The following is a 22,161-nucleotide window of genomic DNA, read 5'->3' as shown; positions in this document are numbered from 1 at the left end:
CTAAACAGTGACTACATGATGACTACATGAACATTTTGATGCTGAAAAAAATGAATCTCTCTCATCAGTGTGAAGAAGAAACACCACCCCCCCCCCAAAAAAAAAAAAAACCAAAAACCAACCAAAAAACCAAACAACAAAAACCAGACTTCCAAAAGCTAGAACACAGATCATTACAGCACACATCCACTGTTCTTGGTGGTGAGTCTCACTCATTACAGAGAAGGAAAAAAGGACCGAGCAAGTTTTTTTGAATGCCTGACATAGACAACATAAAATAAGGCACTTCAATACAGGTTCAACAGACTGTGTTACTGTAAACACAGATCATTCGATATACTGCAAACAATACTCAACTAGAAATCACAGTAAAATACAGAAAACTTTTTGCCTGAGATAATAGGGGAAGAGAAGGAGAGAGGCTAAAAAGAACAACAGGGAACTATTTATTGTTTCTGTGCAAGGTGTTTGACACAAGTTCTTTTGAGACCTGAAGTGATCGAGATGGGTTTTGTGATAACCACAAAGGAAAAAAGCCCCCAATGCTCCTGACCTAAGGGTGTCAGCAGGAGGTTAAGAACACAGTAAACAAACGGAGTACAAAGTACAAAGCAGATGACCTGGAGGCCTGCAATAACTTGTCACTGAAACCTACTGAAACATCGGAGCATCATCTCAGTGAAATTCAGAAGCACAGAACTTTAATAAGGACACCAGGGTTTGATCCTATTCAGAACCGATTTTGTAAAACTAGTATCAATGCTAGAAAAAAGTAGTTCCCAGGCTTTGATCACGAGAAACACAGTAACCTGAAAGCTAGCTTCATAACGACAGCATTTTCTGCTTCTGTTGACTGTGTAATCTGATCTTCTTCTCCTAAATAAACAAGCAAACACAAAAAAAAACCCCAAAAGATCTATTTCCTAAGGAGTTGGACATTTTTTTGCTTCTTGTCACTTCTCTTAGAGAAGGGGTAAGAAATAACTTTCAAAGTCAAATTTCATTTAAACCACAATTAAATATTTTATTTCAAAATACCTAAGCAGAAAGAGGACAAAGAACTAGGGGCCACAAATTTACCAGGAAGAGTTTTACATTTTGAAAATTTTTATTGCTCTTGGCTTATCCGCATGCCTAGAAATTTACTCAAACTCATGGTAGCTGCCTTAGGGGTTTCAGGCTTTTTTTTCCCTCCCAAGTAAATGATTAACTAAAACCATGTCATTTGTGATTCCTAATTGAAAAACAACAAGCACAGACAAGCACAGACAAGCACAAAACAACTTCTCATTGTGTAGGTTTTCTAAAGCAGTGAATATTTAATTTTAATGTGATGATGTGAACATATCTGTTACAATTGCTCTTACTAACCCCACAATGTGCTGGACAGTCTATTAGCCATCACATATAACATGTATTTCTGTATCTGTTTCCAAGCCCCATGTCCTAAATTCCACCTGTTCATATCATTGCTTAGACCACAGTTAAACACCGAATTTTTCAAAGGAATGAATTAGCCTTTAATTAATGCTCTCAGAAGTCTCTGTGCCTCTGATGGACAGCAGGAACAGCAGTACCACAGTATTACTGGAGAGGGAAGTAATTTCTGACATACTTTGATCTGCAGTGTTGCATCTACAATAAAACCTTGTCTAGTCCCTATCTTGTCAATCCTCCACATCAGACCAGAAGAGGGTGGTAAGACAACTGTAGTGGAGCAAAGTGGGAACTCTGTTCTCATGTGTCTACTGGCAAAAGCGAGTCTAGATTGCACACAAAACCTGAACAGTGGTTTGTCTTCTACCAAGTTAATATTCTATCCCATCATCTTTCAAGTGCAAAACCTCCACTTAAGAAGCTGTGCAGTGAGCTCCTTATTATCTTGCTGTATGATGTGGAATCTCTGTAAACAGAGGCCATGTTCAAGATCCACTGGAGACAGGGGATTAGCGGGCAGTACTATTTCCATATCCAAGATATTTTGTTAAAGGTAGAGGCTTCCTCTACAATGGTTACACCACGCATCAGACACAGCCAAGCCACACCCTCAGTGATTAGTCAGCAACTGCAGTTTTAAACAATGTTTAATCAGCAGTAGAAAAAAAAATTATTGATTTATTTAACACTAAATCCAAGTCTACAGTAGTAGAATTATGGTAGAGCATAAAAATCTAAACACTTCTAACAGACAAAACAAAAAATCCCCCTGCTCCAACTTCCCACAGTAAATAGTTCAAAAGAACCTTCCTGTCCAGAAAGAAGTATTTTACTCTAGGTTGAAATCTTGGTATTCACTGGGAATACAAGAGAAAGCCCCCAAGAATATCTTAAGTGCAAACATCAGGTCCACATGTCTGCATCAGAAAGGTGCCTGCAGAAATTACCTTGGTCACTTAAATTATTCCAACAGTGCCAATGAAGTCAGACGACTTCCAAACCCACCAGCTGTTAAACCTGACACATCCTCCTAGGTTAGAACTCAGAACCTTTAACTATACCTGCACACTTAGGGTGGAATGTAAAATGAAACTGAAAACTAGCTCTGACCAAAGCTTGTGCACAGTGATTCACTCCACTGAGGAAGCAGGCAAATGCTCCCTGTCCTGTGAAATTTCCAAAAGGCTTTCAAAGCACAGCCACTACAGTCTGTTAGTCTGTGATACTCTAGGTTTACAAATATCAGAGGAATATACTGACAATGATAAGCAGCAGTTTAACCCTCTGGTATAGTGCCAGGTCTACAAGTTTAATCCTGCCTGAGTACAAACAGCAAGGGAAAGAAACCCTTCCTTCAAGGACCCATTGATTGCAGGGATCTGATTTTAGAGTGGCCTATATTTGACACCAACATTTAGAGAACAATAAGTAAACACCTTCCCCCCCATGATGTGAGGTAGAGCTACCCAGAGTGCCAGAAACGTTGGTAATACTTCTAAATTCAGTAAAAATGTACAGTATTATTTTAATAAAGAGTACAAAGCTACAGCAACACGTTGAACATTGTAGGAAAACCAGTCCTGTTTTCTATAGAACACAGGATTCTAGGACATTCTAGTAAAAAAACCCAGTTGCACCAGAAGTTGAATTACATGACTAAATTAGAGAGTCACAATGTGCTAGCGATAACTAACCCTTACCAAATGAGTCAGAGAAACACTGAAAGGCAGACACAGATAATCAAAGAACAGGGAATATGATATTTTAATGTATGATCGTTGTCAATCATTTTCTTTTTCAATAAAGATGCACAATGCTAATAATAATCTAGGAGACTGAGCAAAATTTAGGATTCTTAACATCTTCAAAGACCAAGACTTAATGTTTTTGCAAGAAAAAATGACAGACATATCATTATGTAAAAATCTTTAAATGCTTAAGCTAAATCAAATTCAGTTAAACTTCTGTTTCCTTGTGTGTAAAGTGACAAGGACTATACTGAACTCAAAACCATTTCAGCTCTCAAGAAGCTCAAATAAGACTTGCACGTGTATTTCATCAGCTGGTACAAAGACAAAAAGAATTATTACATCAAGTAACCATAATTTGTTCTCAGTGGCAATTTCCATGCATTGGTGTGCCCATTTATTGCCCATCTGTCAGAAACAGAAGTAAGCAAGCTGAACAAACTAAGCCCATGCACTAACACAAGTTAAAACTGTTAAACAAAAGACATATGGAATGGTACTTTAAAAAATATATTACATGAATGATAAGAATGTTATTAAATGCTCTATGAGCCACGCTGGACTGAATGGTCTTTGAAGCAGGGTCCATCATTTATATTGTACAAATACACAACATAATGCTGGGCAGCATACACCATACACCATTTAGATGATGCCTAATGTTATAAAAGCAACCTGCCATGGTTTACCCCCAGCCAGGTTTATTAGTATTTAAAACCTTAACTACCTGCAAATGTAAAGCTGAAAAAAGCATAATGAAAAGAATATGATTTTAATTCAGAAATTATATGATTGTCTCCTTTCTCTATAGGCCGATATAACACAATGCAAGGAACAGCAAATTTGACTTCAAAATTACTTGGGATATTATCTTGATGAAGCAGATCTGCTTTTAACAGCAAAGCTGTAGCCTAATAAAGCCCAGACTTAAGTCTATAGCTGCAGTAATTAACCTACTTCACCCCTTCCCACCACTAAATCCTAACATTCAACCCCCAGGGAATCAGAGTTTAATTCTCAATGAACAAAAGTTGCCAGGGATAATTCTACAGATCCTAAGGATTTGTCTACAGTGCAGGTGGAACCAGGACCATAGTACAGAGCACAGACACAACAACAGCAGATTTTAGCTTGGTAGGGGAACAGAGACAGTGTTTAGCACAGCAAAGTAAGCAATAACACAGCTGGCCCACCAAGCACCAAGGCACTGCACTCACCAGCACCTGAACTGGACAATTCTGAAACACACTGGGGTACACGTACAGTATTTCCCCCTCTCTCCCCTATAGATCACATAAAATCCAATTACACACAAAGCCTGACTGCAAAATGCTACAAAGCAGATTCTTTAAAAAATAAAACTCATACTAAACCAACGTCCAATACAAAACCAGCAACTAATAAAACTGAAAGTACTTAACACCCAATTTTTAGACCAGTTAGCTCTAGAAGTCTCAGCCTGTGAAAGGTAAATATATTATTTAACAAACTTAAGTTTTAATAGAGAAAAGAACACCCAAATTAAATTTGAATTTCCAGATTAAATTTGGATTTCCAGAATCACTGGCAGACTTTTCTGTCCTGAGGTGGTTCTGTTTTTCTGTACTCTGTATAGGCTCCTAATGGTGTGTTGAGAGAGCTGCATTTGTATTTGGCATAATGTCAGGTACTCAGCATTATAGAAACAGACATTACCTCTTTAACACCAAGGTTTCAAACCCTAAAATTGATCACCAGTGCAGGATACTTACTCTCTCTCTCCCTCCCTCCACAACATAAAAGCCCTCAAATAAATCATCCTTCTCAGAAAGTGTTTTACCTGATGCAACAACTGGACAGAGAAAAGTTGCATTTTTCAATCTCTCACCATGTATTTCAGTTCTGCATTGCAGTTCATACTTTTTAGGTGTCAGAATGAGCTACATTTTGTGAATTTTTGGACAGTGACTTGAACAAGAACAGTAGCAAAAGCTACGTAATTTACCATGTTGTAACTGGCAAACCACAAAAAGCACAGACCCTGAGTCCAGATGGGGAGCATCTTTTTGCTCCCTCCACCCCTACTCTTCTCTAGCTTGACAGCTTTCTTTAAAAAAAGAACTATACACACTTGATTTTTATTTCCAGTAAAAAGATCAACCTATAGAAATTAGTTACATCTAGAAAAGCTTTCCATTTGCCATTAAAATTCCTCTGAATATCAGCCATGTAACTCTGTGCAAACCCCTTAAGCATTTAATATCCCAAGTAGAAAAAGAGTTCCTATTACTCTGTCAGCTTTCTTTGAATGTCATATTTGGTTTTACAGAGAGCTACCTACTGGACAGACATACACTGGTGACAGGGAGAAGACACTTCTGAAAGTGAACTGCATTTGATTAGCAGCTCTAACACCAGGACAGTTTAATGAATGCAAAATAGAGCCAATTGCACTTTCTGGGAGATTTCTCTAACGATCCGAGTTTCCTTTTTCCAATTTAGTGGCTTGCAGATGCACTGGACTAGAATGAGTCAAATCAAACATTAAAACTTTGACTACATTGCACAGGACTCCTCAAGCCTCAAATCACTGATTAGACACTAACACCAACAAAATACTATAGTACTTGACAGGGTTCTTAAGAAACATTAATTAACATCTGTAGCCTGCTCATGCCCTTGAAACTCCATTTTCGAGCACCCATGCAGTTTTCCCATTAAGATCAGCTCCCACTGTGAGCAGGAATGTATTCACTCAGATCTTCTTTACTGCTGAAAACACACTTGACTCCGAGCCTTTGAATTTTGCTGCTTAATATTTAAGTGAACAGCTCAGTCTCTTCCACTGTGACAGCACCGGCCACACGCTCGATCCGAAGCAGCGGAGCAACGCCGGTTCTTCCCGTGGTTCGGAGCATGTGCTCTGCGACACTAGCGAAAAAAAAAACCCACAAAACCCCCTTTTAACTGTACACACGGAACCGGGCGCCGCTTCCACCCCAGCCCCTTCGCAGCTCCTCGGCCTGGACTCGCGCTCCACCACGTCCCTCAACGAACCGAGCCGGGCCCTACCCTAACAACGCCACCGGTGCTCTGCCCATCCCCACAGAAAAACAGAGCAGCAAAACCCCGCCGAAAGCAAAAATAAGAAGCCGCTCCCCTTTCCTCCCTTTCCTCCCCCGCCTCCCCCCCCGCCATTTCCCCTCCCCAGGGGCGGGGCCGGCGCTAACATGGCGGCGCACGGGGAGGGAACCCCCGCCCCTGGTCACGTGGTGCCCCGGCCGCTCCGCGCGCGCTCCCTCCCTCCCTCCTTCCCCTTCAACCCCCCCTCCCCCTCCCTTCCCTCCCCTTCTCCCTCCTGTGGGTGGCGCGGGGCCGGGAGGCCTGTGCGATCCCAGGGTGCTGTGCGCGGCGTGGGCACCGCCATCCCGCGGGGAGAGACGGTCTGTGCCGGGGCCCTGCCAGCGAGACGCTGCACCGGAGCGGGCGAAGCGAGGGAAAGAAGGGGAGGGGGGGGTGGGGTGGGGAAAAGAGCCCGAGCCCCCCCCGCTGCCGCCAAACGGCCATGTCCGCGCGCAGCCCCTGAGCGGGACCGAGCTGCCCCTCCTCCCCCTTCCCTCCCCCGAGCGGGCGCCCGCCCGCATCAGCCGCCGCCGCCGCCAACATGGAGGCCGTGAACGCCTTCAACCAGGAGGTAGGAGCCGGGGGGAAGGGAGTGGGTAGCGGGGAGGGCCGCGCCGGGTCGGGTCGGGGACCGCGGCGACCGCCATCGCTTCCCCCCTTCTTCCTCCCCCCCTCTCCGCCCCAACCCGTGTTCGGCTTCCGCCTCTGGGCCGCGCGGGCCCGGTGTGGCGCCGCCAGAGGCCTTGTGCTGGCGAGGGCCTGGGGAGCACACGGCCTGGCTCGACCCGGGGCCTCTCGGCGGTTCCGGGGTGGGGAGGGCTATGGTGAGGGGAGAACGGGTCCCCTGAGTAAAATGGAGGCGAAGGGGGTCAGTCCCGCCGCTGCCGTTGCAACGGCCTGGAGCGTTACCCAAACGACGGCGCAGCCCGAGTTCCTGCACGGGCAGCGGGCGGGGGTGGGGAGGTGCTGAGGGGGGATTTTCGGATTCCCTTCTTTGCTCCCTTTTCCCGCCCCCCTCCGAGTTTTGTTACCGACCGAGTTGGGATCCCTGTTACAAGGCGTTTCCACTACGTGCGTGTTGTTCGGGAGGGGGAAGCCGCGTTTCGGGGCGCGAAGCAAGCACTTTTTATTTCCTGGCAGTGGTTTGGCGAGAGACCTGCCATGTGAAGAGGCGGCACGTAGGATCGGCTGGGTGTTCAACAGGGAGAGGGAAAACCGCGAGGGGGTTTATCTCCGTATAGAAACAACGCTTGAGGGGGGGAGGGACACTTAGGGATCGACCCCAGCGCTAGGGTGTTAGGTTAGAAATTAGGCCTCCTTTCATGCTACACGGAAGATTCCTGTCTTCTTACGTTTATTTATTTATTTATCCATTCCTTAATCAGCCAATCGGAATTGGAAATAAAATAGGCCATGGTTGTGTTTGATTGGGTTTTTTTTTTTGTTTGTTTTTGTTTGTTTGTTTTGGGTTTTTTTGTGTAATGTATAGCAAAACACTGAAACATTTATACAAGTTATACACGACTTAAACCGATTTTTGTAATAGATGACACTCCCACTTCAGTTTGCTGATTGGAAGTTTGCAGGACCTGTATGGACTATAGAACACACACGTTATCAGTGCAGATAATCCGTTAAAAGTGGAGCTAGAACCTATTCCACGATGTTTTATACGTTTTGAAGGTTAGATAGCTGTGAATGTTTACTGAACAGAAACAGGAAAAATGGCAGACGACTCTCATGTGATGAAGTCAAACTGTGTAAAGTTCACTCCCTGTAACTGCTCCTCATGCAGATACAAACTGAAAATCTACTCATCCTCAAAAACAATTCTAGAAGTACAAAGGGAAAAATTAGTAGCATATCCCTCTTATAAACAGTTTTGTTTTTATTTATTTGCATGTTTTGAACCAGGGATATAGAATGGTACAAAACGACCACCTCAAATAAAATAAAGACATGCATGTGGCATTTTCAGTTGTTGTGTAGACAGACAACAAAAATATACTTACCTGCATAAATAAAACCATAAGTTGTAGTAGCTGATTGCATTGACTTAATTAATTTCAACATGTTACTACCTGATAAAACTTGTACAGGCAGTGCTTAGTGTTTTTCAGACAATAAAAACCACTCTTCTGCTGGTGGTGAAGTATGTGTAATTTTAGAGTGAAAGCAATGTTTCTGGAATTCTGTGACTAATCCCCATTTTAGAAGTAGGAGCATTTTATTTCAGATGTTCTTCTCTAAGATTTAGTAAGAGGATAAAGCTTTTGTTTGATAAAGTCAGATACTGGGTGAAATGCTGTCTAGCTGCTGAAAAATACTAAAACACTGGATTTCATTTGAACTCCACCTATGAGGAAGAAAACCACTACTTAAAATCTTCAGTCATTCGTACATACGGCTGGTTTCACAGGACTACTTACAGGGTAAAGTTACCAGATTAATAAGTTCAGGATTTGTATAATTGTTGTCCTGTTCTCGGGAGGCATGTTTATGATATTTGCTAAGAACATAAAGTCCGGTTCTTAAACTGTTCTCTTAGCTTACAAGTATGTGTTGCCTTGAAGCGTGCAAAACAGTACATACTAGAATAAATTATCTCAAACTTTTTTGAAGATAGGAAGATGTACAGACAGATACTGTTCCCTTTCTGTGCTTTTGCAGCGAAAGCAGAGAAAGTAAAAGAGCTTTTCTTCAGAAGTCCCAATGTTATTCACAGAATGGTGAGAACAGTGCAGGCTAGTGAGTGTGTGTGAACTTGTGATTGCCTTTAAGACTGTCTTAACAATGCAGAGATGTGAGCACTACAGAGATACCAGTTGCTGTTCACTGAATAATTGTTTTATGGAGAGTGGAATACCTTCAACAGTGAAAATTGGGGTGTCTGCAGAATACCCTGTAGGTCAAGAGTTCCTGAACTTTCTGGGTGATGGCTGCACAACACCGCTGTTGATAGAGAATTGTCCAGTTTTGTGCTGGATTTCCAGTGTGCATTAGAGATGATGTGCTTCTGGCTTTGCTCTTTCCTCTGGAGGTGGCAGCCATCAGCTCTTTGCCAGTCTGCATGAAGGAGGAGGTATCACATAACTGCTCCAGGTGATACCATCCTTTGGGATTTTTTGGGGGTGGGTTTGATGATTCCAGTGATTTCTTGAATAGTGGGAGTCAAAGTTCAAATCATGGCTGTGAATTAGACATCCTCTAAGCTATTATGTTGGTATCCTCTTCTCTGACAAAAGAGCTGAGGGAGGAAGAGAAAACCACTTTAATTTATGCAATTTGAACCATTTTGATTTGGTTGAAGCTGTTCACCCAGTCTGGTAGAAATCTTTAATAGGTTTGGCTGACTCAGGTTCCAGTTGTACTTGGAAGTTCAGTTTCTGCCACTTGGGTCATAGGCTTCTGATGATATATATGATTATGCTGCAGTGAAGTAGCAAGATTTTGTCAGCTAATAGTGATAAATATGTGATCTTAACTGTCTATCTGAACTCTGAGGTGAAACTTAAGTGTAGAGGTTTGAGCTAGCATGTTGCACTTAACAATTGTGGCAAGCACACTTTGAGTCAAATAGTCTGGCTCTTGCAATGGGTGGTAACTTACACGGGTTGTATAGTTTGATCACGTTTGATTGTGTTGCCCCCCATTCCTTTAGTCCTTTTCTTTGTGCTTATATTTTGAATGTAAATTTACCACTGAATGTGCCTCTTGAAAGTATTTTTTCTGTGGGAGCTAGCACGGTTTTTGTATCGACCAAACTCATTTGCTGCTTTATTTTTATTCAGCTGTACCCTAAGCAGGTAGCACTGACTGTATAGGAGGGGTTTGACAGTTATGTAGTAATAGTTTATTTTCCCTGAGGAAATTAATTCCAATTGTATCCTGGAAGAATAAGTTAGAATTCATATCTGGTTAGGTGTATATGGTGTGTTAAATTAATAGTAGGGTCTTAGTAAATAAGAAGGTAGCTTGATAGCAGTTCAAATTTTTTTTACATTTTTAAGAAAACAAATTAATATTTTTCTAAAGAAATGCAAAACACTGATCCACACATCTGCCATGGTTTAAAAAGGTTTTAATCCTCGTTATGTTTTAATTTAGAGACTATGTCTTTCCTTTAATCTGAAAAATTTGTGGGATAATTTACTGGTTATATGAGATTTCTTCACAGTCTTGCTGCTAGAAGTAGAATAAAGTCGAATTTGCTGTTTTGTAATGTTATGTTTGCATTGAGTAATGCAGGATATTCACATAATTGTGCTTCTCAGGTTGATAATAGTTAATCTATACCACTGAAGCAGTTTATATTCCACTTAAGCGTGCCTGGATCGTAAGCAGGATGGATATTTTGTGGACTTTTTTAAAATTAGAACTGGTTTTCTTTTTCACAATTTATTCACATCCAGTAACCTGGACAGTTGTATTTTTTATCTAGTACAGCTACCTTGTGCTGATGGTAAGACTTCATTTTGCATGTTCTATAACAATCTGTTGCTCCCTGTTCTTCCCTTCCCCAGGTCCTATAAATAGAGGTTAGCAGGATATCCTTCACAGTGGTTCTTCAGCAGCTACTGAGATTCATGAACCCTAGTTAGATTATCTTTTGTTGTACAGCAAAGCAGCAAGGACACAGCTACTGAATTCAGTGGTCTTTTGTGCATTTTGGCACCCTTTGTCTTTTTCATAAAACAGTAAGAGCTGCTGCATGTTGTAGCTGCCTAAAATTACACCCATATTCCAGTAGGTGCAATAAATTGTATTTTTGCATCACTGCTGCTTTCCACGTGTCCTGAGAGTGTGCTTAAGCAGCAGTTCAAATGCTATTTGGATGGGGTACAAGGAAAGAAAGATAGGAGAGTGCTACTAGAGTTTGGCTGAATTTAGTCCCTTTTTCAGGCTGTCAGACCCAGAGTGAAATTACTGCAGAAGTATTGTACAGCTCTTGGCATGGAAGTTGCTTTGTTGTTTTTATGACTATCACAGTAACTGAGGGGCCATAATTTCTGTGATCCTGAAAGAGCTGTGTCTGTTGCTTCTGGACTGAACTGTTTCCAGGAGTTTTGAGAACTGTGGCATTCTACTAGAGATTCTTGGTAAGAAAATAAATGAGATGAACAGCTTTTTAGGGGACATGCTTTACTTACTTAACACAGCACTGATCTGAAGTGGCAGATAATTTTCAAAAAACAATTGTGTAAAACCCAAAATTCTGCTCTGTGTACTTTTATGGTGTCATTTTCATATGAGTGTCTTTTGTAAAGAGATTTCTCCCCAGGGATTCAGAATTTGTGAATGGTCTTTTTTAGGCCACTAGAAATAGTGTAGCTGATTAAGTACTATTTAGCTTCCTTGCCTGGGGTTCATATCTGGTCAAATTAAAATCTTACTTTAGTTTCTGAGGAATGTAGCCTGACAGCCATGAATTTTATGGTGATCTGCTACCTTCAGCAGTACCTAATACTTGGAATTCTTCACAGTTGATGGTGAAGAATCTAAAACTTACATTGATCCTCTGAGACACAGTTTAGCTACACAAATTTAGCTAACACATCATTATCTTTCTTCTTTCCTTAGTGGCTTGAGGAAGATTAGGGACCTGAAGAGTGAAGGAAGCAATGAGTTTCACAGGGGAAGGAAAATATATGTGACTAACCAACACTGTTTCTTTGAGTAGCTCATGCTTCTATCTGTGCTGTTGCTTCTCTGTGGATTTTTCGGATAGAGGGAAGGGCATTCTAGAAATGTTTTGGAATTCTTAAATTGAAATTGTTTCCCGTACTAGAGCATGTGTAACACAAAAGTCTTGTTTTTTCATGCTACTTCCAACAAGTGAGACTGAAATGGTGGTGAGACACTGGCACAGGTTGCCCAGGAAGGTTGCAGGTGCCTCGTCCCTGACAGTGTTCAAGGCCAGGCTTCATGGGGCTTTGGGCAACTTGGTCTAGTGGAAGGTGTCCCTGACTATGCAGGGGGGTTGGAGATAGATGGCCTTTAGGTTCTTTCCAACCCAAACCATTTTATGAAATAGTAAAGTTTTTCTTACGACCTTTGCCTTAATGATTTTGATAAAATATTGTGGCTAAGCCTTTCTACTCTGTTGGTTTTGTTGTGGGTTGTTTTTTTGTTTGGATTTTTTTTTCTGCATTAGTTCTTCCTTGCGTATGAAAAAATCAATGCAGACAGCAGGAGACCATTCTTAAACTGTTGAATTTATAGAAACTGAATAAAGGTAGCTTGAATAGTTGTTGGATTAATTACTTTTGTAAAAATTAAGTTTCACTTCATTTATCTCCCCTGCTTCTCGCAACATGATACCACCCCATCCTAATGAGTGGGATTCCCTGGGTACTTGGAGCAGTGGGCAGTAGAAATAGAAGCAGAGCTCAATGCTTTTTTTCTTTAGCCAGTGGTATCAACTTATGGAGAAGGGGTAGGGAACAACTAAGAGCTGTTTTCTTTCACTGAACATCCACTTTTCTAGCAGGTCAAGCTTTAGGTGTCAGAGAACTGCAGGGACAGGCTCCTGTTGTGAGGCAGGTGTTTTTTTCTTCATTTATTGGTTTGGGAAATATGTATGAAAGAAGATCCAAGTCAAGAGGATCCAAGAACAAATGCCAAGTCTAAAGTACATGGGCATATTACTGATAAGTTTTCCCTCTAACAGTGAAATCTGCAAGGGGCTAGTAAGGTAGTTAACTTGTAGATTTACCCATCTTTAAAACATGGTTTTGGCACACATAGCTATGATACTGAAAACTAAATAAAAATGAGCTTTAAGATAAATTTTTGTAAGATTTTAGAAAACCAAAATACTAAAAAGGCAACAAAGCTTCCATATACTGAGGAAGAGTGATGGAGGTATGTGTGAAGAGAAGGAACAATACATATCTATGCACACATATTTATATATGCGTATACACGTGTGTATATGTGTGTATGCATATGTATTTATATATTTAAAAATTTGCATCTCAATTTGCATGTTCCAGCAGTTGATCATTCAGAGCTGAAAATATCTGTGCTAACCTGTTTGCTTTTACTGTGTTTTTGTTGCTGTGGCCCAGAGTGTAACTGTAATTTCCAGTGCTCTGCTCAGTCCTGTTCTTCTAAAGCTCTTGTTTATTCCTGCCGTATTAGCTTTAGTTGCAGCCTCTTGTGTTCTTTATTTAATGACTTATCCAAGCAACCATATTCTTTGTTGCATCCTTTCTGGCTATTTCAGTGGATTTAGCCAGTTTCCCGTTTTCCTGCCCTCTGTCGGTTTTTCTCCATGGATTATTTTTGTTTTTTCCCTCCCTAGTTGCAACATGATTCTTGAAATACCTTTTTAAAACACTTATTTTTTTGCTGCCACTTTTTTATTGTCATCCTCTCCCCTGCTATGAGCTCTCCCAGTTTTCTGGTTGTCTCTGACTGCATTCCTCTAGTATGAACACTGAAGTGCTGCTTTCACACTGTCATCTTTGTTCTTTTTATATGGGACTGGGTACTTATTTGGAAGGCCAGTTGCTTCTTGGTCCCTGTCTTAATGTTGGGGTTTTTTTCTCTTTCATGTAATTTTTAAACTTTCTGATGGTGGGTATTGGATTTTGGGAATTATTTATTTATGTATCATTACCTCTTAAATTTTACGGGGTTTTAGTAATAGCAGTGACTTTAATAATCAAGACTCTTTGCACTTATTCTAGAGAAATAAAATTAAAAAAAATTTTTTTTTACAAAACAAGTCAACTTACAGACATCTCTCCTGTCTTTTATCTGACAATTTTTAGTTATCCATACTGTGATTTCTTACAAGCAGGGGTGTTAGCTGAAGTATGTCTTACAGCTAGAATGGCTTTAAAAAATAAAAAATTCTGGCAGTAGAACTTGCTTTTTATGGAGATTAGTAATGAAAAGTCATGATCTTGACTTGGTTTTGGTGTTGGAAAAGGTATCTGTCTCCTTCTGTCTCTAAGGACAGTTTTTCTGCTTTCATATCCTGGAATAGGAATCAAATTTAGAAAGTAACAACCTTTGTGTCTACTCCTTTTGTATTTGACTGGTGTAAGACTATCATTCTGTATTGCTGAAAAGTTATCGCTTTACCTGCCTTTAAATATTTGGCTATTTTTTTTCTTCTGCATTGTTATTTTCCCCCAGACACTGGGGAAATCTGTGTAGCGTGGTAATTCAGAGTTATCTTGCAATTTCAAATTTATAGAAAAAAAAGAAATTATAAAATGACATCTTACTCTCCATTACATATCAAATGAAGATACTTCTATTCTCTCATGCTTTGTGGCAAACAGTTGATTACATTTTTGGCTAGTGTGCAAGGACTCTCTTTTTTTCTTTATTGTGAAGAGCAAAGTTGAATTATGTAATGTAAAACTATTCTATAATTTCTGGAGAATATTTAAATGTAAACATGATTGTGTGAATAGGAAATGTTGAAGATCTTCATAGTTTTGTTTTGTTTGGTTTTTTTTTTTGCATCATACGTATCATGACAGTTTAATTCTTCTACTTTTAGTAAGCCATAGCTGAAATAGCAAATTAGATTTATGGGAAGAGTAGAAAATATTATTTAGTGAAGCAGAGCACCTAACCATGATGTAGAAGGAGGAATTAAAAATTAGTACCGGGATGTCCTGGCTTCTCCTTCTGCTTGAAAGATGGGAAGGAAGTTGGAGAAAAGTCTTAACAAGCCAAAGTGTGCTTCCAGGTCCAATGACAAGTATAACAGAAGCATGCACAGTATGCTGTAAAAACCTAGTGTAGCATATGGTGTGGTTTTTGCAGCTGATTGTTTTATGATGTGAAATTACAACAGCAGCTTATGGTGTATTTAGAATTCATTGTAAATCCAGACTAGGCAGAGTGGTCTAGAGACTGGTGAAATATGCACTGGATTTTGGTGTTTTCTGGTGTGTGCACGTGCATGCTTATTGAGTGCCTGACTTATTTAAAAGCAAATTTCCCCAAATTCATCATTTCTCTCTTCTTTTCAAATTCTCTACAGGAGGCTAAGTACAAAGAATGTCATACTGCTCAGGTAGTGCTGAGGACCTGAGGAAAACGTATTCCTCTTCCCTCAGCTTTCTGTTGTCAGCCCTTCATGGATGTTTCATCAGCTCTGACCATTCGGTGTGCAAGTTTGTTTCTCTTGGTCTCTGAAGTGTGTTTTTAGAGTTATGGTTGTCCTGGTTGCCAGGACAGAAAAAATTTTATTTTTTGTAATTTTACTTTTCAGTTAGGTTTCTTTTAAGTAACTGCACTTTCTGAAATTAGCTCTTTTACAGTCACTGCTTGCAGGATGAATGTTGATGTTTATAGTTACTGCTGGAGGGAATGGTATGCAGAAGCAAGCCTGGGTTCTGCTAAACTACTTGTGATCTGGAAATGAAAGGGAGGTAAAGGGGTCACACCTGTGACCCTCCTGTGGGGAAGAGCAGACCAGACAGGTGGCCCAAAATTGACCAAATTAAGTATTCCATTTTATGGGTGTTGTACTCTGTATCTGAGGGATCATGAGGGTGAAGGTCTCTCCATCTGTGGGCCCACATCCTGTGAGGATTCCTGGCTTTTTCTGCCCTTGATTCTTACCTGTGTGTTCCAGTCTGTTCCTGGGTCAACTCAGGAGTCCAGTCTGGGACTTTCCCAGGGCCTGCCTGTCTTGGTGGTGATGGGACTGTTACTGGGGAAAGCGTGATAGTGATTTTGTATATGTCTATATATTTCATTGTTTTTCATTGTTACTGTTTCATTAAAGCACAGTGTAGTGTAGTTTCCAACTCTTAAGTTTCTCTCCCTTATTATTCTTTCTCCTTTCCCTTTCTGGGAAGGGAGAATAGAGAACATCAGTCATTGGTTAAGTTGCTGGCCCAGCCTTAAACCTCTACAGTGGTCAATACTGGACAGCAGAGTGGTGTCTTTTCTGAATGATCAGGTTCAGGACATCTTGAAAGTGTTGTATAATAAATGTCCTCACACATGAGATGCAAGTCATGGCAATGCCTTTTTGAAAATTAAATTCATATGATTTTTTTGTTTAGAGTTACACTTTGAGATTTGAAAAGCTGAACTTCTTACCTGTATCGTACAGGATTTGAATATAGAATATGCTTTCAGAATCCAAACTTAAGAAAAAAAATTAAGTTAAATCTAGCACTGCAAGAATCCCTTTCTGTGTTTAATGGTCTTAACAGAATAGCACTGTTTAACTTCTGATATGATTAAACCCCTTTGAAGTAATATGCCTGGACTATGTTTTTTGAAGTCAGATCAGAATTACTTGCTAAGTTGGGTTCACAGAATGCCTGAAATTGTCTTATATAAATGTGTCGCAGCTTCTGAAAGCTTTGTCCTTGAGGAAGTAACTTTTCTACTGGGCTACATTAGTATGGATAATAGTGCAGAGGATTCTGCGAAACAGTTGCAGTTAATAATAGTAATATGGTATGGTGAAAGCAAACAAAATGGTAAACATCTCTCATTAAAGGCATTTGCAATACCTGTATATAGAGGGATAATTTGAAAGCCTAGTATTGATTTGATCACCTTGATGGATGAAAGTTATTATACTTCTATGCCTATTATTTTAGGATTATAGGATAATATATAGCTATCTGTAGGGCCATCCTAATATTTCTGTTTAGTAAGCATATATTCAGACTACATTAAGCTGCAGTTATTTCTGGTTTATATTGCTCTTTTGAAGCAGCAAGTTCACATGCTGTAGGTTAGCAGTGCTTGTACTTTAAGTTAGCAGATACTAATTCTAAGACAAATGGAACTTTGGCAGCAAAAATCTGGTAGATCAGTGGATATGGGTTAGTTCACATGGAAGACAGTTTTGAACATTGCCTGGAAAGATTTGCCTGTTAGTCTCTGTTACAATGACTGGCCAGCATTGTGGTGGTACTTTGGAATGTCAGTAGTCAATCAGTTTTCTGAAATGTTGTCTTTGGTTAACTGCTTAAACTTCAGAATACATTTTTAATGTTTGTTTTCTCTGTTTAGCTATTTTCATTGATGGAGATGAAACCTCCTATTTCCCGAGCAAAGATGATTCTCATCACAAAAGCTGCCATTAAAGCTATTAAGGTAAAATACAAGAAAGCAAACACAAAACTGGAACAGTAGCAGTGTTTTATAATTCCATTTCTAATACATCTCTGAATGTCCCAGTCTTGGCTACATGGATGTTTTGTACTAGCCTAGTGTTAATATTGTTATCTAGAAAAAAGTGGGCGGTGAATATGTCATCTCTTGGTTTTAGACAAGTAGCATAATGCCATCTTGATTATTTTTGAATCATTGCTTTTTAATGCTACACCCACTAGGGTGCTGGGATTTTCTGTATAAAAATTTTTTAAATATTGCAGGATGCAGGTGCATGGAAGCATATTAAAACACAGTGAGCTTGCTTTGAAAGTAAATCCAGAAAGCTATCAATAATGCTTTAGAAGTTGTGTATGTTCTATGTGTATACTGGCATACTTTGGAAAGAAAGCATATCTTATTTATGTCTGTTCCCTAGTGAAGTCTCTTTCTCTCTGCTTGACTAACTTAGTTTAATAAAATACATATTTTTAGAATGCGACTACAATATTTTATTTGTAATCTTTCCTAAATGCTGGTAAGCACAAAGAGTTGAAATACTAATTGAGCCACTGTTGAGTAGATGATTAATTAATGTCTTTATTTTCCAGCTCTACAAGCATGTTGTCCAGATTGTAGAGAAGTTTATCAAAAAGGTAAAAAAAAAATTAAAAATCTACTGCTAAAGATGATACCATCTGCATCCATTACTAGATATAATTAATAAGGCTAGTAAATAAGCAGAAAGGCTTCTGTTATTCAGAGACTGTGGGAGGAAATGATGTTTTGTTAGCATTTCCTACATTTGGTATCTCTTTGTGTATATAATCTCCTTTAGTTTTCTGTAGTACACTAAGCAGGGTAGACAAAAACGTAAAATTCTGTCCTTCCTTCTCCATCCAGCAGCTAGGGAGTAAACTGGAGGTACTGAACTTCAAACTAATTTTTGCTGTCTGAGATAACATATTTTCAGAAAATACATTTTTCATGCTTGCATAGGCGTACAGAACCAGCTAGGATGTAATGCTCTCTAAAACCAAACCATTGTGCTGCCTAAAGTAAGCTCCTCTGAGGGAACAGAAAACATACTCTTTTTCATTCAAAGAGAATAACTTCACATTAAATGCTGGAAAATAGGGTTGGTAGAAGTAGTTCAGCGTATTGAGTGTGAGGTGGCTTGATAGCAGAGTTGTGATGTGTTGTGATGGTTACTGCTGCAATCACCTGTTGTTGTGATTGTATGTTGTCAAGCTAAAGGTAGTTTAGAAACAGTAATAGAGAAGATTAAGGCTGCCTCAAGCTATCCAGGTATGTTTTATCTGTCCCAAATATGAAAGCAGTGTTTTTCTCCTTTCTTTTCCATTTCTATAAACAAAAGTAAAGCACTAAGAGTTCTACATAAAATTAACTTTTTTTTTCTACCCAGTTATACTAAATACAGATTTTGTGTTAAGGATATGATGTGAATGCTTGTTACTTTGTTAGTATCACTGCATAATTAATTATTATTTTTGTTTTTTCAGTGCAAACCAGAATATAAAGTCCCTGGATTGTACGTTATTGACTCTATTGTTCGTCAGTCTCGTCACCAGTTTGGAACAGACAAAGATGTTTTTGGGCCAAGATTCTCAAAAAATATTACTGCCACATTCCAGTATTTGTATCTCTGTCCATCTGAAGACAAGGTACATCTGTAATTTCCAGAGTGATCTTGTGAATTGGTAGCAGTGCTGCCTTGGTGTTTCCAGTTATGTGAAAGCTGATTCCATGCATCTCTTTCTTGATGGTAGTGAATGTTGTTACATGGAATAGGAAAACATGCTGAGAAAGATTATCTAAGGTGATAGTTAAATGGAAGTTCTAATGAAAATGTTTTATTTTACCTAACTTCATCTGTTCTGTTTTGCCTATATGAACACTTCAGCACTGTGTGTGACTGTGCCAGATTTTTTACTCTTGAGACCCCTTCAGGAAAGCTTACTATGAAAGGTGGTGCTTCCCACAAAAAAAAGCTCCAGTGTTGTAAGCAGTAAAGGTTATGCTCCCAAACATTTTCTCAGAAAATCACTGTTAATTTCTTCATGCTTTACAAATCCCATACTTGAGAATTTAATTGCTGCTTTCTGTTGTCAAGACCTAAGGCCCTGGTTTTCTTAGTTTTACTGTTATGCTAATAGAACAGAGGCTCAAAGGTATCCTGAACTCATTGTGGTCCATGTTGCTACCAACAGAAGATGGCTTTTATCCCCTGTGTCAGAACAGTTTGAGAAGACTGTGTTTTATGAGCTGCCAGTTAGTTTCCAGAAAATCTGAGTCTTTTTCTTAATTGTAGTCCTTCAAGAACAAAATGCACTTTTTCTAACTGACTTTTCTTCAAACTTTCTAACTAAGCTTTTGGAAAGCTTTGAGGCTCTAGTTTTTGAATGTGGAATATTTAGACCTTTAGGCCTTGAATCTGACGTTCTGGAGCTTCTAGGTTAATATCTGGGTGAAACAAAGCAGTTCTTTCTTCCTTCTGTCTTTGTGGTTGCCATTTTTGTTCATCTAAATGAATTAGATTAGCCATCTCCTTTCTGGAACTACCTGATGTCTCACTGCTAAAGTAATTAAAATGCTTTCCACTAGGAGAATAATACTGCTACTTGGAAACATGCTTGCTCTCATGAATTTCCAGTTCCCAAACAAAAAAACTGACCTGCAGATACATAGTGCCTGTGGTTGATGTCTAAAGAGGGTGATACTATCTTTTTTTTTTTTTTTTAACATCCTTTTTGTAAGATTAATATGTGACTGAAAACAAGAGCATTTGATTTATTCATTTTTATGGCCTTCATATTATTTTCAAATCTTCTGAAGGGAAAGAATACTGAAAACGAAAAATATGCAGCTGTTTTAAAGTTAACTGTTTTTCAGACCAAAAATCTTATTTTGTCATAGCCATTTCAATTTTTTCTCTAACTGATCTTATTGTAGAAAACATTTTATGAAATTCTTTCATCATGTAGCTCATAAAAGCATATGTGGGTTTGCATGACTGGTTCTATATAATGGAGTCACAGTAAGGAATTTTATTGTTGATACAAGAAGGAACAGAATAGATTCATTCTTAGCAGCTACAGTAGAAGTAAAAAGCACTTAAATCTGTAAGTCATATTTCAGATACAAATAAGAAAAGTATGTCAATAAAGCATATATTCTGACTATTACCTGCTTGTACATCCCAAATGAAGGAGCGTAACTGTTTAGATATTATCGTTTAATACTGGGTTAAAGACGGAAAAAATTGATTTCCAGCTTGTTCCTTCAAAGCTTCACTGTACTTAATGTTAAAAAAATAAGTGAGCTTGAAATAATAGCTGACAAGCAGAGGTTCTAATTTAAGCTTTTTGCAGTATCAGAATGTTTTCCAGTTGCCTTCCTGATCTTTTTAATAATGATAGAAGTGAGTTTCCTAGTGCTAACATGGAATTGGTTGGATTAGTAGAAAAAAATTCAAGCAAACCATCTTCTGAACATTAAAGCTTTCTTTCTAGCATTTTATGATCTAATTGCACTTCTCTTCATTAGGGCTTTCCAGCTCATCTTCATTTTCTCTCTTTTTGCATTGTTTGTTTCACCCCTTTATGACCATCTGTGAAAAAATGGTGGGGCTGATGTAACTGCCTTCCATGGTATATCAAAACTGGATTTTGTGACTGGCCAGAACAATTTTAGTAAAATGAAACAAGTTGGTTTTTGTTAAAGTGGATAGTAAAACAAGTTGACAGTTTTTATCTTTGCCATATAAAAGGTCTTGCTGGCTTGTGTGGCAATGCAAGGGTTGTTAAATGCTGATGCTGTTGGAGTCCTGTGCTGTTCAAATGCTTCTTAATGTATGGAAGATAAATTTGGAATTTGTGAATTTAGGAAAGCTATATTTAGCATTGATGCTTGCTTGTGTTTTAACAGAGCAAAATAGTCCGTGTCCTGAACCTTTGGCAGAAAAATGGAGTATTTAAAATTGAAATAATTCAACCTCTTCTGGATATGGCAGCAGGAACTAGTGCCACTGCACCAATGACAGAAAATGCTACTAATAATGAAGGTATGAATGACAGTATAACTTCTTCTAAAAGGCTGAATAATAAATAACTTGTTTGCTTTCAGAGTAAAGCTTCTCCTATTCATTTCAACAGTAACATATTAATAAACTTAACTTTCTTGTCACAATTATGTGGAACAGCTGGACTAATTTTAAGTAAATGCTGATACTGTACTTCAGAAATTGTCAGAATGTGAACACTTATTTGGAAAATATCTGAAATTAACAGTGTTCATGCATATGTACGTATATATATGCACACTTCATTTACAGAGTACTTCAGTGTCCCCTCTTATAAAAATCTTTTTTTTTTGTCTGAAATATTTTCCTGTTGTTTCTGAATTTTTAAATTTTGATGTAATTTTTTGTTAGAATACAGATAACTAAATCATGATTTTACATTTCCAAGAGCTTCATCTTTCTTTAAATTAACTTACTGTCTGAAAGCAACAGCAAATTTATGCCTGGCAGTAGGCTTTTACACAGACTTCTGGTTGAATACCACTGACCTAAAGAGAAAAGTAATGACAGTCTGCCCACAGTATTTTCACTGATCTGTTTTATGCCACATAAAAAGATGAGGTTACTGAATTGCGGGCAAGAATGTGCATACCACAGTTCTCTACTTCTCTGGAGGGCATTCATCTTGAGTTTGCACTCTGTGTTTCAGACTTAGCTTTGGTTATTTGGTTATTTGTTTAT

At 39.0% G+C, this 22,161-nt stretch overlaps 1 protein-coding gene across 4 annotated transcripts in view; it reads left to right on the top strand.

Moving 5' to 3' along the window:
• The first annotated feature begins 6,557 nt into the window (after positions 1–6,557).
• Positions 6,558–22,161, top strand: part of SCAF4 (SR-related CTD associated factor 4) — a 44,448-nt gene continuing 28,844 nt past the window's right edge. For 2 of the 4 annotated variants that reach the window (XM_030452285.1, XM_030452292.1), the window contains exons 1-5: positions 6,581–6,858; positions 17,298–17,381; positions 17,990–18,034; positions 18,902–19,063; positions 21,327–21,462. In XM_030452285.1, coding sequence (XP_030308145.1) covers positions 6,829–6,858; positions 17,298–17,381; positions 17,990–18,034; positions 18,902–19,063; positions 21,327–21,462 — 457 coding nt within the window. In that variant the 5' untranslated portion in view covers positions 6,581–6,828. Of the gene's footprint in view, positions 6,859–17,297; positions 17,382–17,989; positions 18,035–18,901; positions 19,064–21,326; positions 21,463–22,161 lie in introns of all 4 variants that reach the window. The other 2 variants (XM_030452277.1, XM_030452301.1) reach the window with 2 other exon arrangements.

The sequence above is a fragment of the Calypte anna genome, chromosome 1 (genome assembly GCF_003957555.1).
Source record: "Calypte anna isolate BGI_N300 chromosome 1, bCalAnn1_v1.p, whole genome shotgun sequence".
In the NCBI taxonomy this organism is placed as follows: Eukaryota; Metazoa; Chordata; class Aves; order Apodiformes; family Trochilidae; genus Calypte; species Calypte anna.
This window is presented reverse-complemented; position numbering and strand designations above follow the sequence as displayed.